Consider the following 27,025-nt stretch of genomic DNA (forward strand, 5'->3'; position numbering starts at 1 on the left):
AAATCTAAGATTATAAATGGGCAGCTGATCCAGGTTAGGAGACACAACTGAGTTTGAAAGCGTTTAGGGATGAGAAACTGGGGACATTGTAATCCAATGGCCAAAGGTTATTATTATTTTAAGTATCTTAAAATCTTAAAATAATAATCTCAAAAAAGTAATAGGTTTCTCAGACCAAAGGACACCAAAAATAAGAATTGTTGTTCAGTTATTTGTCCATGTCTGACTTTTCACGGCCCCATTGAGGGTTTTCGTGGCAAAGACACAAGAGTGATTTATCCATTTTTTCAGATGGGGAAACTGAGGCAGGCAGGGTGTCACGACTTGCCCGTATCACACAGCTAGGAAATGTTTGAGGTTGGATTTGAAACCAGGTCTTCCTGACCCTAGAATCTAGGCCTTAGCTGTCCCCCAAATAAGAATATCTTAATAAAATAAGAAAGCTCTCAATGGCATACACAGGACTACACAAACAAGTCTTGCCTAGGAGGACGCTCAGGTCGGGAGCTCCTACCTAAGGGGCAGAGTACCAGCTCTGGGGTCAGGAGAAGCTGGGTTCAAATCTAACCTCAGACGCTTACATCGTGACCCTAAGTAAGCCACCACCGTTTGCCTCAGTTTCCCCTTCTGTAAAAGCGCTTAATAAGGGAATGACGACCCGCTCCCGTGCCTCTGCCAAGAGAACCTCACCAAAGTAGAGTCAGATAGGACTGGACAACAACAACAAAAATCCTATCTAAGTTTTTATTTACATGAGCGGAAATCTGCCTCGGGATCCATCCCTATCCGGTTCTGTCAACTCCAATTCTTTTTCCACCAGACAAGCCTTCTATCTCCCAATCAATCAATCCGCATTTATTAAGTGCCTATTGGGTACCTGACACAGGGCTAAGCCCAGAGGATCCCAAAAGAAATCAAGGCAGTCTTGCCCTCAGGGAGCTTACAATCCCAACCTTCTCTTGTAGAAACTGCTCGCCCTCCTCGCTAAGGACCGCGTGGATAAGTGGGAGGGTCTCAGAAGTCGGGTCCTCTCTTCTCAACCGCCATGAATCTCTACCGCGCACCCCCCCAACTTTGAATTGGCGGGAGAAGTCCGGACCCAGCCCTTTGCTACGGCGGCCCGAGTAGGCCAATGCTTCTTCAAATGCGAAGGCGGGCCCGCCTAGTCCTTGTCTCTCTCCATGACATCTCCCCAGAAGGCCGCCTCCCCAGTTCGTTCGCGCCCCGCCCCTCTTCTTTCGTCCCGTCTCCGAGCTCCTTCGAAAGAACTACCAATCGCCGCCGCGAGCTGCGTTGCCGTAGTAACTCTTGTCCCCACCCCTTCATTCGTCCCACCCCCAGGATGCTTTGCGGCGTCCCAGGCCCCAGCCCCTTTGTGCCATCCGGGTCTCTGGCGCGAGCGGCTTAGTCAGTCAGCGGCGAAGCCTTGGCGGCGGCGGCGGGTACTGTTGAGAGCGGCGGGTGGAGGCGCGGCCCCAGCGGCCGGGACTCTGTGGAACATGGCGGTAAGTGGTGACTCCTCGAGCCGGAGCCGAGCCGGGGGAAGGGAAGGAAAAGGTACCTCCGCGAGGAGAGAGGTTTGCCCGCCGGGGAGGGAGTGCGCGTAAGTGTGTGAACAAAATGGCGCTGCGGCCTCCTCCAGGCCCCGCCATCATGGCTGCCCGGCGGAGGGTGGGGGAGGCGAGGCGGTGCCGGCTGAGCAGGAAGGGAGGGGGCCGCTGGGAGTGCCTGCTTCCAGAACTTTCCTAGCGACACCCCGGCGGCCTTCCTGCGCTCGGAGGGCTCTGGCCTCCTAACCTTAAGTCCTCGGAGTGGGGGTGGGGAGGAGATGGTTCGGCCGGGGGATGAGGAGGAGGAAGACAGGAAACGGGGGCGCGGAGCCTACTCTGCCTTTTTTTCTTGGGGGCAAGGGGGCGGTGTTTACATAGGAAGTGGGAGAAGAAAGAAGGAAGCGGGGCCTAGTCGGACCCCCGCCCCCCCCCTCCCGCCTCTGTCTGCGCAGGAAAGCGCTCCGGGGAACCCACCGGGACCGGCGTTTGCTGCGTGCGTATGTGTTGGGGCCGAGCCAGGCAAACTTGGATGGAGCAACTGAGGTGGGGGGGGGGGGGGGGATGTCCCGATGCTCAGGTGGCCCTAATAGGGCCCAGTCGGGCTGATCTGGACCAGACCCTCAAAGGCCCCTCCTTCCTTTCCCTAGCATTTTCATACAGCTGAAAAAGACTTTTTTTTATATAAAGTAAAAGGTCATCCACTCCAAGTCCATCATTCTCCTGGGATTATAGATTTGTACCTTGAAGGGGCTTTTTTCCTTCTTTTTCGTAAAATGTTGAATTCACACTTTTAAGGGCATTTAAAAAGATCCTATTGCAAGCCCTTTTCATAAGATCGTAGTTTAGAGGTCGTACAGTCTAGTCTAGTCCACTCATTTTCATAGGAGTTTAGATTTACATCTAACAATTTGAGACCATCGAATCCTATTTATTTTCATATGTTTGTAAGTAATGTGTATTGTATTTATGTAATATACACGTGTATTTGCAGCTGGAAGGAACTTTAAAGGTCATTCAGGCCCCTCATTTTCACAGGTTCATGGATTTTACATCTGATAGGGATGTTAGAGGCAATCTAGTCTGGTCCCCTTTTCATAAGATTGAAGATTTACTCTTAGAAGGGATTTTAAAAGCCAAATAGTCCAGTTCCTTTTTCTTTTACATGTGAAGAAAATGAGATCTAAGATGATTACGGGGATTTCTTTAACGACCATGTAGGTAGTAAGCAGTTCATCCCAGATTCCAGTTCTGGTCATCTGAATGCTGGGCTTTTAAACTTTACATCCTGTTGCCTTTTCTGAGATCTGAATTCTGGAAGGTAGGTGAGGTCTTGTGCCCCTCTCTCACCCTCTTCCCCATGTGGCTATATTTTAATCTCTAAGTCTGACAGACTTGTCTTTCAAATATTATATTGTATAATTTGATGTCCTTCCTTATTTTAAGTACTGTACTCTAATTCCTTGGACAAAACTTCATAGGACACTACAAATTGATGGATGGCATTATTGCTTGATTACATAATTTGTCAGATGACAATAAAAATGTGTGAGCTTTTTGTTTTCCTTTCTGTTGACAGGTATAGGAGAAAATTTCTCCTTTTAAAATGTTTTTGGATTAATTAGCACATTCTAGCTTTTTGAAGACTTCCCTTAATAATCTAGTGTATATTAGCACTGTGTCTGACATATATTTAAATGTTCTTCAGATTAAAGCATATATGCCATTAAGATTTATTGCCTTGGTTCCCTCCCGCTGGAGTCAGGCTGTGTTTTTCCATCAAGTTCTTCCCCCATTTTACTTCCTCACCACCTTCATCCCTCTAGCTTTTCTGGCTATATTATTTCATTGGTTTTTAAAGGAAATCAGTAGTTCTAAATATTGATTACACTGGTTATATTCGACCAGGAAATTGGTATACTTTTTTAAAATGGTAATTATTACTCAGACTTAAATTTTTTGGTTAATAAACATGCTAGATTCTGTATCAGTGATCTAACTTTGAGATCTAACTTATAGAACGAAGTATGTTATTAATCTTAGAGATCTTAGTTCTCTTAATAAGTATAAACTTTTTTTTGGTTTATACTTTATAAGAAAGCTGCTATCAATGCAGATTTCCAATAAATGAGATCATGAATCTTGACTGACTTGCTAAAAATGACATTAAGCAGCAACAATGTGTTTTGATTGTAAAATATATGTGTGTGTGTATAAAATTTTCCCCAAATACAAAATAGTTGACCTTTTAAATTAGTAGCTATTTCACAGAGCTTTCAAGCTAAGAAAATTGTACTTGCCATACATGTGATGAACTTTATTTTCTATACTAGAAATCAGCGTTGCTGGTTCACATTTTTTACTCTTAAGTATTGATTAATGTTGTCTTACATTCTTTTCACTGTAGCATAAATGAATACCAATACCCCTTCAAGGCTTTGGGGTGCTGTGGGGGCAGGGCAGGGCATACACATCTGGTGATCCATCTTAATCCCAGAGGTGTTTCTCCCACCAGTCCCATCAATGAAGATTGATCATAGATCCATAAAAGATCAACCACTTCAATTTATGTATGAGGAAACTGAGACACAAAATAGGTTAAATGATTTGGCCAAGATCTCTAAGATCATGAAGAACTACTAAGGCAGTTCTTCAGTTTTGAATCCAGGGCCTCAGACTGCATTCATTCAGTGCTTTTTCCATTTTTACCAGCTGCCTTTCAGAGTAGGTTATAGAGGCTTGAGCATGGGAGATGCATCCTATTTATGTAAGAGTACATCAGCACTCATCAAGGTGATTCAGTTCAAACACTTATTAAATAACTGACTTCTCTGTCTTGCAGGATATTACACTCTTAAGATATTTGCGAAGATGGGGGAAATGACTTCCTATCCTATTGATCTCTTAAGATGAAATTCAAATTCCTCAGTTTGGTATTAAAGCTTTGGTTCCAGTGTATTTTTTCAGATTTCATATTCTTTCCCTTCTACTAAACTACTTCACTCCCACTCATCCCCATTCCCTCAAATTGGTTATAGACTCCTTGAATAGAGGACTTCCCCCCCGCCTTTTGTCTTATAACTATTGCCTAGGATTCTCAACACTCCCCTTTCCTCAATGGCTTTATAGTTTAACTAGGAGATAAAACACATAACTTGATAATAATAGGTTTGTAAAGTAATAAACTGTAAAGATTGAAGTTGAATAAGAAGGAACTGGAGGTGACCAAAAATAAATTATCTTGTTCAAGATACATCAAAATTAGACAGCTAAAATCATCCTTAGGTTTTAAAAGAATTTTTAATAGAACCTCTTCCTCAGCCAGGTTCCTGATTTTCAAACCCTACATCAGTAGTGCAAATTCAAATAGAAATGGCCACTAAACCATTCATAAGGAGCTATGGAAGTTGCATATTGACTTAGAAAATCACATGATAATATTGTCTTTTTTATTATTTTACCTATTTCCTTATACCATTTTAATCTACTCTGGGCATTGTGTGCTTTTAACATTTCTGTCCTACATAATCTAGTCTACCTTGGATTTCCAATTCCTTTTCCTTTTCCCCTTAACTACTTCTCTACTTGGTCCCACTTGTTATCTGCCAGGTCTCAGAGAGTGTGTGTACACCTATGTACATGTAGGTACACACAACCACGTTGTGATCATTCCTTGCCATTTTTAATCTCTGCTTAACTGAGATATAATTTAAAGCCTATCTTTCCAACATTACTGAAAACACCTGGACAGAAGAGCCCATTTTAAAAGTAGAAATGAATTTATTCTATGCTAGTTTTATTTTGTAATAACTAGCAATATTTAAAAAAAAACCTAGTGATTTAGAGCATTCTTAATTTTGAGTTGAGGAGATGGCTATTTACAGTACTGCTAAATACTGTTTGCATGACAGTGCTTATAAAATTCCATTTGTTAGATATTATAACAGGTTTTTGTGGTTTTTAATCATCTGTTTGTAGATAGTCTTGTTTCATCAGTGCTAAAAATTAATCTTAATTTGTTTCTTTCATTCCTTATGTACATGACATGGTTTTAATAAAATTCTAGCCGTGAAATATACTTTTGACAAATCACTTAAGTGAATATTTCAAAGCTGTAGAATGGTCTACCTGGTGATCATACAAGGAACCAAAGAAAATATTGGATTGTGTATTAAGTTGAATTATAAATGACTCTCTGATTCCATATATTTAATCAGTTATAAATTCAGCTTTTTCATAGATGCAACATGAGCTAATCATTAAATAGAGACTGAATTTCTGACTTATTAGTATAGGAAACTTCCTTCTACCAGATTAAATAGATATTCTCAAGGGTTCAAAAAAGTTACCTCAAATGCTTAGTTCAACATCTAAAGTAAATTATTATATCCACTATTTTCCTGGCCTATTAGACTTTGTGGCTCCTTATTCTCTCTAGAATAATGAATGAAGAGCATTTAAAAAGTACTAATTATTTGCCAGGTACCATATTGAGTGCTAATTATGAAAGCAAAGATAGACCTTAATCTCAGGGAATGTCTAATAGGAAAAATAGTGTGTGTTGTTCTCCAACATAAATATAATCCATTCTTAGGATAAGTGAGTCAAAAATAGGGTTTTGGACCCAGGTCTTCCTGACTCACCATTCCTGTTCACTGTCTGCTGGCATTCATAATTATACATATAAATAACTTACAGTGGTCTAGATTTTATGAATAAAATCAGAACTTGAGTAGATCACTGACTGTTTTTTATTAATTTCAGTCCTGTTGTAAAAATAAATTTAATTCAATGCTCATTGTAGCTATATTCTATTACCCCACCCCCAAAAAAACAAATAAACATAAATCCACTTCCCTTGAAGAGCTTTTAGTGAAAGGTAACTTTTTTTAAGAAGCCAGAGTGATTGTATTTATTTTAAATGACATGAAAAGCTTTACATTAATCCTCATTCCCTGAACATTCAGGCTAGTGACACAGAACGAGATGGAATAGCCACAGAAAAGTCATCTCCAGATAGAGATAAGAAAAAGGAGCAGTCAGATGCCTCCATTTCTCCTAGAGCATCAAAACATCATTATTCAAGATCACGATCAAGGTCAAGAGAAAGAAAACGGAAATCAGGTATGAATGTTCTGAAAAGATACTTAATGGTAATTATTATATTCTGTGTATAGACTATGTAGGAGTTATCCAGGTTATAATTGATTATTACATTTATACAGATAATCACCTCGTCCAAAAGTTTAAAATAAAAGTATTTCACATTTTCTGGCTTCTGTATGTATAATGTAACTACCCTGATATCAAAGTTTGATATACTTTGTCTTATCTCAAGACAGGAGCTACATAGTTGGAAGAGTGTTGCTATTTTCTCCTCCCAAAATTTTCTGCCTCCTTGAAAATGCCATACGATATTTATTACTTACCATATTGTAAAGTAATTAATATTTACATAGGGAAGAGAGGTGATATGTGGGGAAATAGTCCATTTATAAATGAAATCAGAAGTACTTTGATATTTAAATCCATAAGCTTGGGGAAGGTTGTTAACTCTTATGTATTTTTGAGTAGTACATCAATTTTAGTACAGCGTGAAAAAAAGCATGAAAAATGAGTCTACCCACATAAATTTAACAATTGAAGTTTATCCTCTCTAAGTACTAAAACTTCGTGTTAAAATGTTATCTTTTCTTAGAAATTTTTTCCCAAAAAATTACAAATACTCTGTGCTTAATCTTTTCTTTAATGACTTGAACTTAAGAACTTTAGTTTATAGTCGTTCTCAAGAGATGCTGAAATGTATTCTTATACTACTAAGTGGCTTCAGACTGACCTCTTCTGATTTGCAGTCTAAAATCTATGAGCTGGAAAGCCGAGCACCTATTCTTACAAGAATTGCCTTTACAATAAAATAGGGAGAAGGGAAGCTGGCTCTTTGTAGTTAAGGGTGTTCAGGCTTGAGATTTGTGGCCTCTTTTTAAACTAAGGAGGGTGGTTTTTTAAATGTTCTGGTTTTGAGACTTGGATAATTGATATTATCAGATAAACTGAAGTGTCTCTACCTTGATCTGTGTAGATACAGTGAATGTGTAAACAAGTTCAAGCCTTAGTTTTGGGGAAATCATTTATAAACAAGATATTTATAGAATTTGTATGTCTTTCTGAACACTTGGCTTATACTATTGGTGATTTTTTTCTTCCCTTACAGATAATGAAGGAAGAAAACACAGAAGCCGGAGCAGAAGCAAAGAGGTAATTAACACTTTGTAGAGTATAGGTAATTTTAAAATACTTTTAAAGTTTCTGGTAGAAATGTATGTGTGAAATATGTGACCTTGATATGGTAAGTACCCAAAACTTTACAAATTTGGAAGGTTAATTGGGTTATGGAATATCATAGAGAAGCATGATTTGGATTCATCATTTTAACAAGAAGATAGTTGTTTATGGGAAAAGTACATTCAGAAACTTAATTTTAATTTGTTGTGGAATTTTTCACAATGAAAATTTCATATCATATGAAGAAATATATAATTGGTTCTTTAGGGCTATCGCACAGAGCTTCCATTAACCTGAGGTCCCGAGTCTTCTGATGACTTAACACTGCTCAGGACTTTTAAAGTAACAATCATCTGTCTAGGGATACATTCATTTCATTTTATTTTTTTGGAAAGATAACAAGAGTCCTCTTTTCTCACTTAGTTCAGTTTTTCTAATAGTAGCATTGAACTTGGAAAAAAAACTGCTACAGGGTCACAAGAGTAAGTGAGGGGCAGCTGGAAATGTGGCAGTGACAGCAAAGCTTGAGGAAAAAGGCAAGGGGAGTGAGAAGAGGCAGCAGCTGTGGTGCAAAGGAGATAACTGGCTCACCCACCAGAGAAGACATGGAGAGAGCCAACAAGGAACAGCAGAAATAGCAGCCAGAAAGGGAGGAGGAGTCCTTTGGGGGCTGGGTGAGGGACTCCTAAAGCTAAATGTGGGTCAGGGACTTCACCTCCTCCCCTAATGGAAGCTCTGTAAAAATTTTAATTTAGGAGAGTTTTTGTGAAAATGACTATTTTGTTTAGCTCACATGATAACATTTCTATAATAAATCATACTCAGCGTGCTAATGCGCGAAGAGACTGAACTGAAGACGCTGCAGACTCAGATAGCAAAATTATAAGCCTACTTCATGATAAGGTAACTATTAGTCATTCAAACTCCTATTTCCCTTAAATATATCTTAAATCAGTTAAGGGTTTTGATGGGTTTTTTTTTAAATTAGTAATAAAGTTATGTATGGAATACTGAAATAAAATTTGAAAATTGACCCACTTTTTGAAGTCTTTCTAATTTGCCATCATACTGCAGAGTCTAAGAAAATTATCTTAAATGTTATTTTAGAGGGGAATTGGCAATTAAAAGTAAAATCCACATGTCACAGATTTCTAACTTTTTAACATTAACTGTTATATGATAGTTTTCATAAATTACAACATGCATGTTTAGATAAATAGTGGTGGTAATCAAAGTATTTTAGGGGAAAAAATGCCAAGTGCAAAGAAATACATTATTGCATGTATTTTACTGCATGGGGTGACACTATATTATCATGGGAAGCACATTGAACCTGGGAGTTAGGAGGAGCCCTGGGTTCTAGCCCCAGCCCTACTGAAACTGAGTGAACTTGGACAAGTCACAATGTCTTGGGCTTGTTTCCCTCATCTGCTAAATTAAGAGGGCTGAATTAGAGTATTTTTTAAATGTATTCCAACTCAAATTTTTTTTTTAAGTCCAGGATCTTGAATTTGAATAACAGCTGGATCAGAAAGACAAACCTAGATGCCTGTTTCAAGGGCAAGAGAGAATAATACGTAGCATTTCTCTTCTTTTTTTGAGTAGTATGGGTGCCAATAAATTTGAATTTTAGCTGAATCTGTGAAAACATCAATGGTATATAGGGTGGTTTGGTTTGTTTTATTTTTATTTTATTTTGAACTGGGGGAAATAATATGATGGCATTGGGATTAGATATGTTATTCCTATCTTGAATTCTAGTACTATTTTTAAAGTAAAAGTGCTTGACATTTTTTACCATAGGTACCTGTACCAAAATAAAAATCCCAAACTTGTCTGCCTATATCAAGAAGAAAAATGACTGCTTCAGAATTTAGACTCCAATGAAAACTTTGGAGACAGTCAGAACTGACCTTACAGAATACTTTGACACTGTAGCTATAAAAGGAAAGACTGTGTCTGCTTAAAATAATTGGAGGATGCAAAAAAAAAATGCTTAGGAAGTTGTCTTATTGAAAATAGTCATCCATTTGAAACTGCATTTCCTAATGCATTTCCTAATCTTCTGAGTGTCTCTAATTAACTATTGTTCATTTCTATCTAACATCACAATTCTGTGGTACTATGTACTTCCAACAGTTAAAGATCTACGCATTTATAAGTAATGTGTGCATCTGGTGTGTATCTAAATAATTGGTTGTTTATATTTGAATATGTACATTTATTAAGCTTAGCAGTGATAATTGAAAGTGTTTTCACCCTGCTATTGAAAAATAATTTTATGGGACATTACTACTACATTTGGAGGGTGGGGGTAGGCGGGGAATAATTATAAAGAAGAAAAACAAAATAGTAATATTCACTTGCAACATTGGGTGATGTGAACATAGATAATTATTGACTGAGCCACACTCCTAAGGTTACTAATGTTGCATCACAACATATTTTTATCTTCTGATACCCATACTAACTCTTTTTGTTGCACTATTTTCCTGAAAGAACCAACTTCTTCTTAAAACAGGCAAGAAGACATGAATCCAAAGACAAGTCCTCCAAGAAACATAAATCTGAGGACCATAATGACAAAGAACATTCTTCTGATAAGGGAAGAGAGAGACTAAATTCATCTGAAAATGGTGAGGACAGACACAAGCGCAAAGAAAGGAAATCATCAAGAGGCAGAAGTCATTCAAGATCTAGATCTCGTGAAAGGTAAGCAGTGGTTATATTAATATTTAATACAGCAATGGTCAAATGGTTTTTTCCAAAGAGTTATGCATTTTTTGAATACTCATTTAATCGTGTGCATCCCAAACTATTTCTTCTCCTTTCTCAAATTTCTACAGGTTTAAAAAGTACATATTGGAAATTGAAAGCATAGTTAATAATTATTTCAGAAAATTGGCAGCTTATGGCCCTAAGGATTCAGGAATAGTCCACAAAACTAAAGAGTATATAAGAGAAGAGAACCTCCTTGATGCCATGTAATTATTAAAAGTAAAAATTTTTAGCAAGTGCCTACTTTGTGTGAGATTACTTGAAAATTTATTTTCAGTAGATCTAATCAACCACATTTGTAGAATTATTTTTTAAGCTAAAATAATTCATTAATACAGAGAAGGCATTTGAAATTTTACTCAAAGACTTTCTTTTTCTATGTGATTTAAAGGAATCTAGAAGCTAGGTTTATCGCTTGGTTTTTCTTAAAAATACAAAAATTTTAGCATTACACATTTAGAAAATGCACAAAGGCTTGTCTTTTATGCATTTATGGTTTTTGAAATCTCAACTCTAGTAGTTACACATGTAGAATTTTATAGAGTTTTGCCATTTGAGGCAATATAATGCATAGACTAAATAGGATCCTAAATATTTATAAGTGGCTTTGATGGAACAATAAATTTGAATTGTTCTCATTAAAAGAATAGTGCATAACTTTTTTAAACCACTTGTAATTTAAGTGTGAGTGAGTAAAAATACATTCTTTATATTTGATGTTTCAGGCGTCATCGTAGTAGAAGCAGAGAAAGGAAGAAGTCAAGGTCCAGGAGCCGGGAACGGAAGAAGTCAAGGTCCAGGAGCAGGGAAAGAAAGCGTCGGGTTAGGTCTCGATCAAGGTCAAGGTCAAGACATAGGCATAGAACCAGGAGTAGAAGTAGAACCAGAAGTAGAAGCCGGTATGTGTTTATTATATATCATATTTTGAGATAGTTGTGGGGTTTATTTTGTTGGGTATGTTTTTAAGTGACTTACTAGAGTCATATAAAAAGTAAACGTTAAGTTTCAATATCTAGAAATAAGATGGGGGGGGTAGAATTTTTTAATCATGAGTGGATTGGATTTAGATAATTTCTGAAGTCCTCTTCAGATCTGAATCCTGTTTTGTCTAGAAATGAGCAAGTTCTTTTGGGATTCAAGACTAGAAATCATTACAGAGATGTGTAGATATGTATGTCTCAAAAAGTGTGTTGGGTTTTTGTGTGAATTTATGAGTTGAATTTCTGATTTTCATGAGTAGTCTTCATTATTGCATATATAAGAAATAACACTCCTAGTGAGCAGGTTGTAGATAAGAGAATTTCTGTTTAGCCTTGGGCAAGTAACTTCAGTACTCCAGAATCTTGTATCTTCATTTGTTAAGTTAGGGGATTGATTTCTTCCAACTCTGACCCTGGAATCTTCATTTTATTTATAATAGCCAGCTTTCTTTTTTGCCTAATGCTACTGTTTGATGACAGTTTTGAGTGTGAACCTCAGTTTTTAGATGAGAAAATAGCAATTTTATTGATTTTTATCTAATTTTTATAAGAAGACAAGAGAGAATAAAGTCCGATTTGTATTTTACATTGTTATAAAATGATATGAATCAGACAGTTGCCGAATGACAGTTTCTATTTTAAAACATTTTACGTGTAAAATGTTTGTTTTTCTGAGCTTTTAAAAATATGTTAATAAATTAGTACCTAGTAAAACTCCTAAAATTTATTACAGGGAAAGAAAGAAGAGAATTGAAAAACCACGAAGATTTAGCCGAAGTTTAAGTCGAACTCCCAGTCCACCTCCTTTTAGAGGGCGAAACACAGCAATGGATGCACAAGAGGCATTAGCTAGAAGGTATGTTTATTCTCTTTGATCATTTATCTTTTTTTTTTTTAAACTTAGCTTTGATGAGCTTTACACGTAAAAAAAAAAAAAAAATGAGTTGATCCTGTCACTGAATCTAGGGGATCAAAATTTAAAATACAAAAGATTCCATTTGTAATCATACTTTAAATATTGTGACCTTTCGCAATGCAGAAATAGTTTCATTAACTTTTACCTCATGTCATAATTTCACTATTTGTGAAGCTATGAAGATTGGGGTGGTTGCAACAAACAGCTCCTCCCCTCCCCTTTTTGACTCTTCTTAATTTCCTAGATTTTCTGTTGATTTGGGGAGGTTTCTGTCCGGTGTTTTGGGGTTTGTTTTGTTTTTCCGGAAATATCAAGAAGTCCCAGGACTTGGGATTGAAAGTTGCAATTCTTGAAACTTTTCACTTATGAAACAAGAAAATTTACTGTTGGTTGTAAAAGACACTACATTTCTGCTTCTTAATAGCATAAAATAAGTACATCAATATTTGCCCTTTGGTTAGAAGTACGTGAAGTGTAATGTTAACTATTTTGAAGGAAGGAATACTTGATCGATGTAGTTGTATACTATGTCAGTAAATAGAAGCCATTTGTGATTTGCCCTTAAAAAACCTTAAATAAAACCCTGTTAAAGACAGGGAAAAACACACATTTTCTTAGATTTTCTTATTTATGTGTGGTTCCTTGGACAACACACAAGGGAGATGGAGCTATCTCATTCAGATCTACAAGGTTAAGTCTTCCCAAAAGACTTAATCATTTGCAAAGGCAGGAGAAAAATCACAGCACTTCATATTTGCTATTTTTCCCATATTCTGCGAATTCTACACTAGCTTTTGTTGTTTTTTTCTTTTTAAAATTAAGTTTCTATTTTTTTCCCATTGCAAAAATACAGTTATCACAATGTAACCCGATGTACTGCTGCCCTGTGAACCCAGCCTGGCAGAAACTGTCTCCAGCTGAACAGCAGCAGCAGCAGCAAAGGTGTGAGCTCACCCCTTCCTCATTCCATTCACCTTAGTGAATGGTGTTGATTTCAAAACTTGCAATGGCCATTTTAATGCAAGTAGTATCGTTTATTAAGCAGTTACTCATCCTTTATATATATTTGATTTTTTTTCTTATTGAAATTAAAAGCAACAGAATAAGTAATTGTTTTCAAATCCATAAATGAATGTGAGTCAGATGGCAAAAGGTGATGCTCTCAAAATGTGAGAATTTTCTTAGCTTTTCTGTGTTTAAATTTATAGTTAATATTACATAAAAACAGGTGTGGAATTTTTTTCAAAACCCGCCAGTTTACTCCTACACAAACCCTTTTTCATTTTCTGATTTTAGGGAAATTTGAGGCTGACACTGGTAGTTCACATTACATTGCCTATTTATGTGATTTAACTACCAATTCTTCATCATAGGAACAATTAAACTGTTCATGGGTTCTTCGAATTTGAATGGACAACTTAGTTGCTGAGGAATTAGCTACAGTATAGGAAAACTTGAAAATTGAAGAATAAAATATATTAAAACAGCTTTGCAAATAGTTTCACATACATCTGCTAAAATAAAACATTTTCACTAATCCCTAGAACTCATAGAGGTGATGGATATTATCTTGTATTTGCTCAGAAAGGTAGAAATTTATTGATTTTATGTAAACTTCAACAACTATTACAGAGCAAATACAAGTTGCCTATTCAACTTAATCAGACAGTAATTTTTGCCAGCCTACTTCCTTAGCATATTACAGGTAGGTGGGCCTATTGATTTATAGCACTGATCTCTTCAATTGTTACTTTAAAAATAATAATATTTCAAATGCTGAAAGTGAAGTGCCAGGAATCAAATACTTCCTTCTGCCAATGCAATAATCTGTAATTTTCTTATTCAACTTTGGTGGCCATCATAGAATTCTTTCGTTGCAAAACTGTATTCTTAGAAGTGCAACCCCCGCGCACGCCCCTTCTACTCCCTATCCCACACCCCAAAAAATCCTATTTTTTTTTTTTCCTTCCTCTTGATGAAACTTTATTTGTAGAATCCTTTTGGAGTTTGAATTTTCAACAGTGGCTTCTCTAAGAAAATACATTATCAAGAAAGAATCATACTTGTTTAGATTTTATGTGCTATGCAATAAATACTTAAATTTATGTAGGGCGGGGAGGAGTTGTTCTGAGTTTTTGGTTTTAATTTTTGTCCCGGAACTGTGATTTCACAGGTTTAGAAAATTCATTCCATTGATACATAAAAACATGTAATCTGGGACTTAAGTATATTCTTTTTTCTAAAAAAAAAAAATCAAATCAAGAATAGCATAATAATTTTAAAACACATGTCCGAAATTTTCAGATGCTTTGCCTTCTGAATTTTTTTTCCTAGGCTATTAATGAACTTAATTTTCAGTTCAGTCTTGGGTTGTGAACCATGAATTATGTCTTTTTGACTAAAGGGTCTTAGAATATTATCTGGTCCTCCAGTTTTGTAGGAAATTTAGACTCAGAAAGTTGAAATGACTGATCTCACAATAAATTAGTGGCAGAGGGCTCAAACCTAGGTCTCTTCAATTCCTGGGTGCGGTGGTCTTCATAACCACAAATTTACTATAAATTAAAAGCAACCAAATGAAATGACTGAAACATGTTCACTTTTTCAAAAATCTGCACAAGAGTAACAGAGCCACTTGCATTAAGATGAATTTGGGAATTGTAACATTATTTCATTGTAATAGTTTGCAAGGCTTTAAATGCTTAAAAAGGGTATATTTAAACACACAGTAGTCAGGAATTAAATTTTTACTTATTCCTCAAAACTGTGTCTGCTTCCTCTGAAAAACGTTCAGAAAATTCTGAAATCAACATTGTCTTCTACTTACCAATTCTTTAGTTGTTTCTGAATGTGGACAAGTGAGTGTTTTATTTATATGGTTAATTTCTTACTAAAACACTGCCAGAATGTGAAAAGTTTACAACCATCATATACATTCCAAGTTTAAAAAACAAAAACTTACTTTTATGTCTAACATGGACATTAGGACAGACTATCATCACAGAGATTGCCTTTAGGTAGGAAAGATAATTGATAAATACTGTTACACCTACTGAAAGAAATTTTTAATAGAAGTTTTAAAATGGACATATCCCTTATTTTTTTTGTTCTAAAATTAAATATATATATTAATGTATAATCTTGTGTCTTATTTAGGGGTTCTTTTATCTTACATACTTGGAATTTTTTTCTGTTATGAATCGATAGGTTGGAAAGAGCAAAGAAATTGCAAGAACAGAGAGAAAAAGAAATGGTTGAAAAACAGAAACAGCAAGAAATAGTAGCAGGTAAACTTTTAATAACTTGATTAAACCAGAATTTTCACAAGTAATTATTATTATGACTATGCAGGTTTCTTAGCTATAATGGGGAAATATAGAATTGGAGCACAATGTGATGAAAAATGTCTATGAAAAGTTGGTGCTCAAAGAGAGCTTAGATTAGATACAGTGGATGGAATGCTGCATTTCTATTTAAAATATTTGAATCTTGGCTATGTGTCTGTGGCCATTAATAAAGTCACTCACCTTGTCTGGCTTCAGGTTATCCAAGTAAAAAATGAATTAGGATTGATTTTATAGTCTATAATATTTTCCCAGCTCTAAATCTTTGATTCTAAAACTTTTTATACTTAAATTATCATAATTTAGAATTTCTTTCATAATTATCTCTTAAGTTGCTCGAGTATGTGCTGTTTATAGTTTACACACCTTCACCACATCACGTAAATTAACTTAAAAAATAACTCTCACCAGAACTATTGCAATTTCCTAATATCTCAGTTCATTCCTAGAGTGAAGCTTCCACTGCCACATTATTCGCTCACCATTCAAAGACTCTTCAGTAGCTTCTTATTCTTCTCCAATCTATATTATATAATCATACTACAGTTCATTTCATGTACTCTGCTTTCTGATTAAATTTGCCTTAATCTCTCTTTACTTATATTGATGTGTGTGTGTCTGGAATGTCATCCTCCCTAATAACTTCATCTTTAAAGGCCTTTCTCAAATGCCATTTCTTCCAGGAAGCTTTCCCTAATTTTTCACTACACTATACAAGTGTTCTTTCCTTTTAACATTTTGCTTTTACCTTCCACATACCTATCTATCTAATATTATCTACAACCGCCACACTTTTCTCCTTTGGATATCACAATTCCCCTGGTTGAAACTGAAGCTGACATTGTCTTAAATATTTAAAAATTCCTCCTTTAATGGCCAATTACCATAGCCTTAGTGTTTACTATTGGAGTTTTGGTCTTTATGTTTTGAATTACAAGGAGTATCTTAATTCATTTACTTTCCCTTTTTGTAATATTTATAAACCTAAGTCAAACAGTGAACATTTAAGTACCTATTACTGTTGAGAGTGATATAGAAGTTCACAATCTGGGGGGGAGGATACTACTTAAAAATAAGCTGAAAGGAAAAGTACCCAGCCTGGAGCTGTGGTACAAACCTATAACAGGCTGGGAAATTATGACTGAGAGGAGCTCTTTGAAGTCTACTCCCCAATCAGAGGGAGGAAAAAGGTTTGGGTGGGGTGATGCCAAGTAGGTGTGAGTTTCAGAATTATTACAATCTTGCTGAAGGATGAGTTACTGAAGACAGTGCTCCTAGCTGGAGACAATTAGTAAATGGGAGATGAGATGGCTGTACTGGGCCCCTCAAAACAATTTGCTTCTATATCTACTTAAATTATACGCACGCGCGCACACACACACAGTTTAGATCATTATGAATGAATTCAGATTTTTTTTAAAAAATGTAATGGCTATATTACTCTTCAAATTCTAAGTACTCTATTACTTTGCCTTTAGACAGCCTTGTATCTTAATATTCATTTATATTTATTCTTCAGCAGCTGCAGCTACTGGTGGATCTGTCCTCAATGTTGCTGCCCTTCTAGCCTCTGGAACACAAGTAACTCCTCAGATAGCTATGGCAGCTCAAATGGCTGCACTACAGGCCAAAGCATTGGCAGAGACGGGAATAGCAGTACCTAGTTATTATAATCCAGCAGCTGTGAATCCTATGAAATTTGCTGAACAGGAAAAGAAAAGGAAAATGCTTTGGCAAGGCAAAAAAGAAGGGGTAAGCATCTGTACTTAATGGATCAATGTCTCTTTTCTGGCATTTGCTGTTCTAAACACACCAGAATTGGCTGGGGAGGCAGAGGTAAAATGGCAATGGTGGTTTTATCTTGAAAAAGTTACATTGGGTTCAACCCGCCTTAACTATTTGCTAGGCAACAGTTATTATATAAAGTAGTGGCTACTGAGTCTGGGTTATGGAAGTTCACTTCCACATCACATTCCAAGAACAGAACCTTAGAATGAATTTCACACAGTGATAGAGAGGTGTTTATTTCCATATTTTAAGTTGTATTACAGACTTTTAAACATTGAAAATGTATATGTTTTAATGTCTCCTACAGGATAAGTCACAATCTGCTGAGATTTGGGAAAAATTGAATTTTGGGAACAAAGACCAAAATGTCAAATTCAGGAAATTAATGGGTATTAAGGTAAGGAGGTGGGTGTGTGGGATGGGTATTTGCATATGTTGTTATATGACTTAGTTAAATTTCTTATCACTTTTATATTCAGGGTAGTAGTTTTCCTATCCTTAAGGATGCTTTTCTAGAAATCCTTTAGAAACACTCATTATAAATCTATTCATGACTTCTAAAATCCTAATGCATTTTGAAATCTGCACCAGTTAGTATGTTCTTTGATTGTAATTGAGTTTATAGTTATATTACCCATGCCAATTAAAACATTTTACATGATAATAGTCATGGCTGTTAACTTCAAAATGTTAACATCTCTAATTTGGGTGAGAATTTATTTAAAGTAACAATTGGCATTCTCCAATGAGATGTAAGAAAGTAGAAAAAATAAGTATTATTCTCATTGCCAGAAACCATTCCTATTCCTCTAAAATACTTAATGTTTTCATTTGAAATAAAATGTGGACTTATAGGCCATTAACATTAACGATAGTTGAACCTTAAAAGATCCAAGGAAAACATGTCTCCAATAGTTGTAATGTATTGCCACATACTTTGCATTTTTAGAAAAAGCAGTATAAAAATTAATTGTGCAAATGGCTATATTCAAAGTAGAGAATAACATGTTTCTAAAGTAGGTCACTTTATATTGTCTGTTTTGAAAGCTTATGAGTAAATCTGTTTACATGTCTTTGATTTCCAGAGTGAGGATGAAGCTGGTTGTAGTTCAGTTGATGAAGAAAGTTATAAAACCCTGAAGCAACAGGAAGAAGTATTTAGAAATCTGGATGCTCAGTATGAGATGGCAAGATCACAAACCCACACACAAAGAGGAATGGGATTGGGCTTCACATCTTCGATGCGGGGAATGGATGCAGTTTGAAAAAACATGATTTTAAAGTTTGGGACTTTGTGAAATTCTTGTTCTGATGTCAGGTCCTTGTTCACCAAACAGCTAGCATTCTAGCTTGCATGGGTGTTGCATTGACTTTAATTTATTGAAAAATACAATTTTTTTTGTAAATATCAGATCAGTGATACTGGTGTTAGTGTTGTAATCAGGTTAAACCCACTTCCATTAAACTTGACAGAACTATAGAAGGACAATATTTTTTAGTTAACAAGTTCTACTTTTCAAACAAATGTAAAGCTGCAGGTGGGGTAAAATCTCATACATGGATATTTCGTGTCCACTGTCTTGTGTACTTTTGTACTTAACCTTGTACAGTTATTTTCATCTCTTGAAACATGAAAGAAATGTTGTGTAGATGTTCTTTAGAAGATCTGGCCATTGGGCACATTGGTCCAGCACAGAAAGCTGGATGGTGATGATAATAAAAGATGTTTTTTCTCAAAACTGGTGTTACTTTTAAGTTCCCTGAAATCCTTTGAATTGGTTCTTTTATGGTTGCTACAGCATTTTGATATAGTTTATAAAGACCAATTAGGAATTCCCGTTAGTAAAACAGTTAGAAATATGCTGTAGGGAATACCATAGTGAGGAAAAATGTAAAACATTTTGGGGGGAAGGAAGACAAGCTGAATGAAAACTTTCACTGAAACACTACTGTTCTTTGCTGCTGGGGGGGCGGGGTGTACAGCATTTGTTAAATACTGTATGTTATTCAGGTAATAGATTAATGCATTAAGGGTGTAAGCACTTTTATTACAATAAAGTGCCTTATAACAGAACAGTGTTATGTATGCACTTTGCTTGATCAGCCTGAGTTTGGATCTTTTCATCTCTCTGAGGTATCCAACTTTACAAATTATAATTGCATTATTAAAAACATACAGCTTTTGAAAACCACTTTGTCACTAAATGGAATCAGGCAGAACTCTGAAGTTTGTGATTTTGTATTTTGTTTGTTAAATTGGCAGAACATCACTGTAAAAGGGATCCAGATAACATGGCCATGGCTTTTGTGGGATTTTTTTGTTTTTGTTTTTTACTTATTAAATCCAGTTCCTTTATGCTTTTTCTCTCCTCGTTACTGCCTGAAAAATCAATCATTAGGTGCACCTTTATAACAAATTCCAAAAATGTTGCCTATAATGCAAATTTGTGTATGTGTTTAAAATCCATTTTCCTGTTGGCTTTCATGATGACATTAGCGATGGCTTCCTTTGGAAAAGATATTAGCCACAGAATGGTAATAAAATAACAATGCAGCAAAAAGAAAATGGTGTTTTTCTGGTAAAGTGTTAGTGGAATCCCTGGTGACATGACAGACCTGATACTATATAGAAGGGGAGCAATTTCAGTAAGCAGAATACAGTTCAAAGGATATTAAATTTCCAGTGTTTCAAAACTGTATTCCTAGCTACTTAAGACAACTATTTGTTGATAACATACTGGAGATAATGACTTATTCAGATAAACTGGTCTAATGAAAACCAGAATTGGAAAGGAATAGTGTGGGTGCACATTTATTGAAGTGCTTTCTGTGATTGGAAAGGTGTTTTGTTTGCTTTAAAAATTAAGGGTGGGGTAGCCAGATGGTGTGAATTAGCACACCAGCCTTTAAATCAGGACCCAAGTTCATCTGGCTTCATATACTCTGGCTGTATGACTGGCCAACTGCCCTGTTCCCCTCCTCCCCCCCCCAAAAAAAAAGTTTATTAAAAGTGGGCATGTGCAATGCTTTAAACTCAAAAATAAATTTGCCTACTTTTAGTAAGTGGTAGGGAGAAGATTTAACTTCATTTTCTGATTAGAAATGAAGTGCCATTTTCCTCACCTCATTAGGCAGCATTACATTCGGGGGAAAACACGATAATTACCAATTTCTATTTTACAGGTTAGGGTTCCATTTCTAGATCACAGTTATATATGGGGAAAATAGAAGCCATTGAAAGCTGTACTTTTATATGTGTGGTTTATTAAAAATGTATCTTTTTGGGTTAAATTGGAATTCTATGGTAGTTAAGAAAAAAAAGTTTTTATGGATGATTTTTTTAGTCTACATCTGTAGAATGGGAATGGGAAAAATTAAACAAATCAAAAAATTCTCTATCAGGCAACTTAGGCTAATGAGTCTTTTTTATATCAGTATCTTAAAGATAGTCTAGTAAATAATCAGCCCAGAAATAAATTCTATGGGTTGCAAAATTAGTGTTTAATGCCACTATTCTCCAGTTGTGAAACCCCATCTTTTTTAAGCACCAATATATTGATCATCAGTCAATAAGTATTAATGTAGCACATTCTGTCAACCTGTAGGGCAAAAAAATAAATTATTCCTTTGAAGGAGTTTGCATTCTAGACAACTATGTACCTGTGAAATATGGGCAATGTTAATGGAAGAAAATTTCAGAGGGAAGTCTCTACCAGTGGAGGAAGTGGGGAAACACCCACAGAAAGGTAGGATTTAAGTGGCAAAAGTTGAAGACAGAAGTGAGTCTCCAATAATGGAGGACAACCAATCAAAGTGAAGACCAAGAATTTAAATGTCATAGAAAGGATTTCATGTTTGATTTTGGAGATTATAGGAAGCATTTGAGAATCATGGAACACCGCAGTATAGGAAGTTAAAATTAAAGCTTTTCCAAATGGCAAAGGAAAAAAGATGTGTGGTTGATTATGGCACACTGCCAATGATAACAAAAAGTACCATTAAAGGATGTTTTCAAAAAGGACAGCCAGCCAGAAAAACCAGTGAATTGGTAATGAGCAGAACGGGAATAATAGGGATAACAATTTGGAATTATGCCCCCAAAGTTACCAAACTATACGTTTAACTCGGCTATGCCATAGTAAGCTTTTGCACCAAAGAAGAAAAGGATATATCATGTATATATAAAAATATTGTATAGTGGCTCTTTTTTCACTGACCAGAAATTGGAAACTAAAAGGGTGTCCTAAGAGGGAATGGCTAAACAAATTGTGATCCACATATGTAATGTAATGGGAGTATTGTGCCATAGTGCCAAAAGAGATGAACTGGATAATAATCAGGAAAGTTGGACGATCTCTGTGAAATGATTCAGAGCAAAGTGAGTAGAACTAGGAAAACCATTTATTCAATGATAGCACCAAGGGAGAAGGAAATGGCAAACCACTCTAATATCTTTGCCAAGAAAACCCCATTTGGGGTTAATAAGAGATATGACTGAACAACTACATTATAGAGATGTATTTTAGAGTGATAATCAACAAATAGTAATCCATGAGTCCAAAAGAATCATGAAACACATCTCTCGAAAGTTACTGCCACTGCAGAAATTTATTTTGCAGACCTATGCAGCTATGAATTAAAAATTCTGTTTTTTGTAGTTTTTTTCATTGGTTCAGCAGAAGGGACAGAGGAAGGAAAGTAAAAGGTTCAGATAAATTTTTTTCAAAGACTGCTGTGAAACACCCATTTCAAAATTATTGATACACCACAGTGGTGATGGTCTCAAAACTCAGGCATTGTACCACCCATTTTTTTCCTACATGCTGAGTCCACCTGTGAGAAAGTGGGTAGCATGTTGGTTCATCACAGATTCTTTGGAATCAGTTTGTCATTATGTTGTCAGATTTCCTAATTCTAAGTTTTCCGTCTTTATTGTCCCTGTTTAAATGTTCCCTTAGTTTTGTTCATTTTGCATCAGTTCATATGCCTTTCCATAATTCTCTGAAATGATTCTCATTTCTTACAGAACATTCCATCACATTTATATACCATAATTTGTCCAGCCATTCCCCAACTGATAGACATCTCATCAGATTTCTATTTTTTGCCACCTCAAAAAAGAATTATCTTTTTGTACATTCTTATTTTGTTTCCATCAGGACTAATCTGCTGACTAATTCTGCCTTCTTTCTTTTCCATCCAATTTCCCTGGTGAGACATATTTTTGCACCCCACTCTGTGTATTCTTTCCTCCTTTAGCCAGTTCAGATGAGAATAAGGTTCAAGTGTCAGCTACTTCCCTTTACACTTTCCTTGTTTGTATAGATGTCAACTTGTGTGCCCTAGTTATGTGAGATAATTTTTCTTAACCTTTCTTTTCCTTCCCCACATGTGTATTTCTTTCCCCCTCTCCATTTTCTTTCTTATGAAGATGAAGATACAATAGAACCAATTCCAAGCTTTCTAATTATATTTCCTCTATGATCTCTGATATTGATAAGATTGATAAGTAGGAGCATATGTATCTCCATATTAGAAGGCAATTTGTCCTCCAGTTCTGTATCATCATCCATGATAATCTTAAGTTTCTCTTAACTTTTATATCTGAATCTCAGAGTTTCTATGTAGCTCAGATCTTTTCATCAGGAATATTTGGAAGTCTATATCCCTCCTGCATGATTATATTAACTTTTGCTGGGTAAATTATTCTTGGTTGTGAGTCTATATGCTTTACCTTCTGGAATATTCCTTTCAAGAGATGGATATTCTATGTCATATGTGATTTTGATTCTCTCTTTTGTACTTGAATTCTTCTTTCTAGCTGTTTATACCTTTTCTTTGACCTGGAAAACCTGAATTTTAGCTATAATGTTTCTGAAAGTTTTCAATTGGGTATTTTTTTTCAGAAAGTATTCAGTGGATTGATTGTATTTTCATTTCGTTTCCTGGTTCTAAGAGATAAGGGCATATTTAAGAATTCTTGAAATGTGATGTTTAGTGTCATTTTTGGCATAGCATTCAGGTAATCTGATGATTCTTAATTGTTTTCCTCTTCAGTCTATTTTCCAGGTCAGTTGTTTTGTGTTGTGAGATACCTTATATTTTCTTCTGTTTTTTTTTTTTTTCACTCTTTTGACTTTGTTTTGTTCTTATTTTGTTATGTAATCATTGGCTTCCATATGGTTCCATCTATTTTCAGGGAATTTGTTGATTGAATCAAGTTTTATATCTCTTATGCTAAACTGCTGATTCTTTTTCCAATTGTTCCTTACATAGTCATTTCATTTCCATTTTTTCCTCTTGTAATTCATTGCATTGACAAAAATTTTCATCTTTAAAAAAAAAAAAAACTAATTCATCTAGGCATTTTAGTTGGATTTGTGCCTATTCTGTATTTTTCTTTGAGGCTCTGTAGCTATTTTAGAGTCATTCCCTGCTGAGTTTGTGACTTGAGCATCCCTGTCACTATAACACCTTTAAATATTGGGATTCTTTTTTTGTTTGCTCATTTTTCCTCTTCAGTCTGTTTTCCAGTCAGTTGTTTTGTTTGTGAGATACCTTATTTTCTTTTGTTGTTTTTTTTTTTTCAGTCTTTTGACTTTGTTTTGTTCTTATTTTGTCATGTAATCATTGGCTTCCATATGGTTCCATCTAATTTTCAGGGAATTTGTTGATTGAGTAAGGTTTTATATCTCTTATGCTAAACTGCTGATTCTTTTTCCAATTCTTCCTTACATAGTTATTTTGTTTCTATTTTTTCCTCTTATAACTCATTGCACTGACAAAAACTTTCATCTTTAAAAAAAAAAAAAAGCCTAATTCATCTAGGCATTTTAGTTGGATTTGTGCCTATTCTGTATTTTTCTTTGAAGCTCTGTAGCTATTTTAGAGTCATTCCCTGCTGAGTTTGTGACTTGAGCATCCCTGTCACTATAACAGCTTTTAATATTGGGATTCTTTTTTTGTTTGCTCATTTTTCCAGCCTACTTTTTGACTTCAAAGTTGATAATTAGGATCAGGCTTTGGTCATTTTCACAGGGAAAGTCTGGATGAATCCTTTTGCTCCTTTTTTTGTTTTATAAAGTGTTACATTGTTTCAGGATCTCAAAGATAGCTCAGGCCGGGGACCTACAAGCTTCCATTGCTTTTAATTTGGTATGATCCAGGGTTAAAGAATTGAGTGCTATCACTCTGAATAGAACTGAGAGTCTTTTACTGAGTTTAGGTCTAAGAAACAGTAGATGGAGACTGCATCCTGCTATTATCAACTAGTGGGTAGCACTACTAAATCAAGTGACAGAACTGCACTCTCCCCTTGTTCTGGAAGTTCTACTGTTGTTTACAACCCAAGTCTGTGTTAAGAAGTTGTGATTGTAGGACATCTCAGCCTTTTGTAGATATATGATCCAGAGCTCTGGGCAACCAAGCTGCTATGTTGGTGTCTGTCCCTTTAAAGGTTGGCTCCTTTAAGGATATGGGACTTTCTTTTCCTCCTTTGAAAGGGAGCTGGAATGCTTCCTCCTTGTAGTGTTGGATTCTATGAACACCTTATTCCCAGAGAATGCATAGTACCGTTTTCCAATGGAAAAATGCCTTTTTCTTTTTTTTTTTTTGCCTGGGATTTCCCCATCAGAATTCAGTTTGGGGTGTTTCCTAAAACTCTTTGGAGGAGCTGAAGAGCGGTAGAGATCATTATATTGCTTCCAGATACTCCTAAAATGGCTTCCTCCCTCTTCTATTCCATGTGCATGGAATCTACATCCTACTTTGATGAGGTTCAACAATTCACAAAGGTAATAAATCTCTGGAATGAATTCAGACTTAAACCACTTCCAGGTCAAGGGGCAAAATTTTATTGTAATACTACCAGGTGGGCAAAGTTCTTATTGAACTAGAAATTAACAAGGGGACAAGCTGGGCTAACTGTGCAAATTGCATTTTTTTTTTTTTTTTTTTTTTTTTTGCATTATGCTTTTTCTCTCCTTGTTGGAATCTTTACAAACTGCTAACTAAGTAGAGTTGATCTAATCTTACAAGAAGATGTTTTGGGCAGAACCTGAAACAAGGTACTAAGTAGAACTAATTAGTACAATGCTTGTGTTTGCACCTTTACTCATTGGAATTCACAAGTACGCCAGCTTCACAAAGTAAACTTTGTAACTTTGTGAGTTCATACCTCCCTTGAAGCTCTTTGGGCCAGAGAGCACTATGGGAGAAAACCCATAATCCCTCTCTCTCGTATCCCACAATTCATCCCTCTTGTATAAAAGAAACAGACAGAGGCTCTCGGTCAGATTTCAGCGGAATTACTGCAGAAGCCCTCTCTCTGAGGCGAGGCAAGAAAGAACATATTTCACTTGGCTGGCTGGTCGCAGAAGAGAGTTCAGCTGCATTGGAGAGGAGCACTCTGGTGCAGACACAGAGCACTTTGAGAGATTTCACCGGAATGACATGAAGAGTGGAGCTGGCTGGAGGCTGAAGAAAGCAAAAGCAGAGGCTGAAGGACAGAATCCTTGGATTTGGCAACATTCAGAGGGAGCTCTTGGAACCAAGCAGAGAGATAGACCTCTAAGCTAACCGGGCTATATTGGAGATAATAAAAGATCTGAACTTTTATCACCTGGCTGTGCTTTGAGAAGAAAAAGCTCACCACATCTCCTTATGACTGCCTAAAAGAAATCTACAAAATACAGATTTCAAAAATGTTGCCTATAATGCAAATTTTTGTATGTGTTTGAAACTCATTTTCCTGTGGCTTTCATTTTAACATTAGAGATAGCTTCTTTTGGAAAAGATATTAGCCTCAGAATGGTAATAACATCACAAAAAAGAAAACAATAATGTTTTTCTGGTAAAATATTAGTGGATACCTGATAATATCAAGGTAACAGACTTGATAATATACTTATGGGGGAGCAATTTCAGTAAGCAGAATATAGTAATAAATCAGCTGATGGTCCCCTTTATACAAGATAGCCTGAGGAGTTGACATCTATAACTTAACCTTCAGACTGTATAAAGTTAGCAGTAGGCATCAATCAGTACAGGACAGCTCTGCTGTGCAAGATAATTCTGTCAGTACAAGAGAATTCTACCGAATCAGTTTGTTCTCACTGGTTCCGCTCAAATACTGGTTGCTGCCAGGAACGTGATCTTTTGCTGGAGTCCATTCACCCCATCAATTTGACAGAGTTAACTATTGCTTAGTTTTGCTACTCTTTTTTTCTTCATTCTTTTAAGTATAGTAGAGTGAAGGAAGTATATTGGTAAATTATAATAGTGATATAAAAAACCAAAACGGGATAAAATTTTAAAATATTTTTAAAAATTCAAAATAAAGAAGCAGCCATATTCATCTCAAACAAAAAACAACGGGAATGAACATTGAAC

At 35.8% G+C, this 27,025-nt stretch overlaps 1 protein-coding gene across 2 annotated transcripts; it reads left to right on the forward strand.

Annotated features, from left to right (window-relative positions):
- The first annotated feature begins 1,166 nt into the window (after nucleotides 1–1,166).
- RSRC2 (arginine and serine rich coiled-coil 2) lies at nucleotides 1,167–19,991 on the forward strand. 2 transcript variants are annotated; one of them, XM_051972712.1, is made up of 10 exons: nucleotides 1,167–1,505; nucleotides 6,515–6,671; nucleotides 7,759–7,802; nucleotides 10,351–10,541; nucleotides 11,333–11,506; nucleotides 12,321–12,443; nucleotides 15,711–15,790; nucleotides 17,367–17,599; nucleotides 17,943–18,032; nucleotides 18,721–19,991. In XM_051972712.1, the coding sequence occupies exons 1-10, from the start codon at nucleotides 1,182–1,184 to the stop codon at nucleotides 18,898–18,900; spliced, it is 1,596 nt and encodes a 531-aa protein (XP_051828672.1). In that variant the 5' UTR covers nucleotides 1,167–1,181; the 3' UTR covers nucleotides 18,901–19,991. The 2 variants fall into 2 exon arrangements, with proteins under 2 accessions (XP_051828672.1, XP_051828673.1); XM_051972713.1 differs by having other exon boundaries at nucleotides 17,370–17,599.
- The last annotated feature ends 7,034 nt before the right edge of the window (nucleotides 19,992–27,025 follow it).

Source organism: Antechinus flavipes, chromosome 1 (genome assembly GCF_016432865.1).
Source record: "Antechinus flavipes isolate AdamAnt ecotype Samford, QLD, Australia chromosome 1, AdamAnt_v2, whole genome shotgun sequence".
NCBI lineage: Eukaryota > Metazoa > Chordata > Mammalia > Dasyuromorphia > Dasyuridae > Antechinus > Antechinus flavipes.

Coding starts and splice junctions, on each gene's coding strand:
- RSRC2 (XM_051972712.1), top strand. CDS start 1,182: ATGACATCTCCCCAGAAGGCCGCCTCCCCAGTTCGTTCGCGCCCCGCC. Junction 11,507..12,320: donor AGAACCAGAAGTAGAAGCCG/GTATGTGTTTAT, acceptor AATTTATTACAG/GGAAAGAAAGAAGAGAATTG. Junction 15,791..17,366: donor ACAGCAAGAAATAGTAGCAG/GTAAACTTTTAA, acceptor TTTATTCTTCAG/CAGCTGCAGCTACTGGTGGA.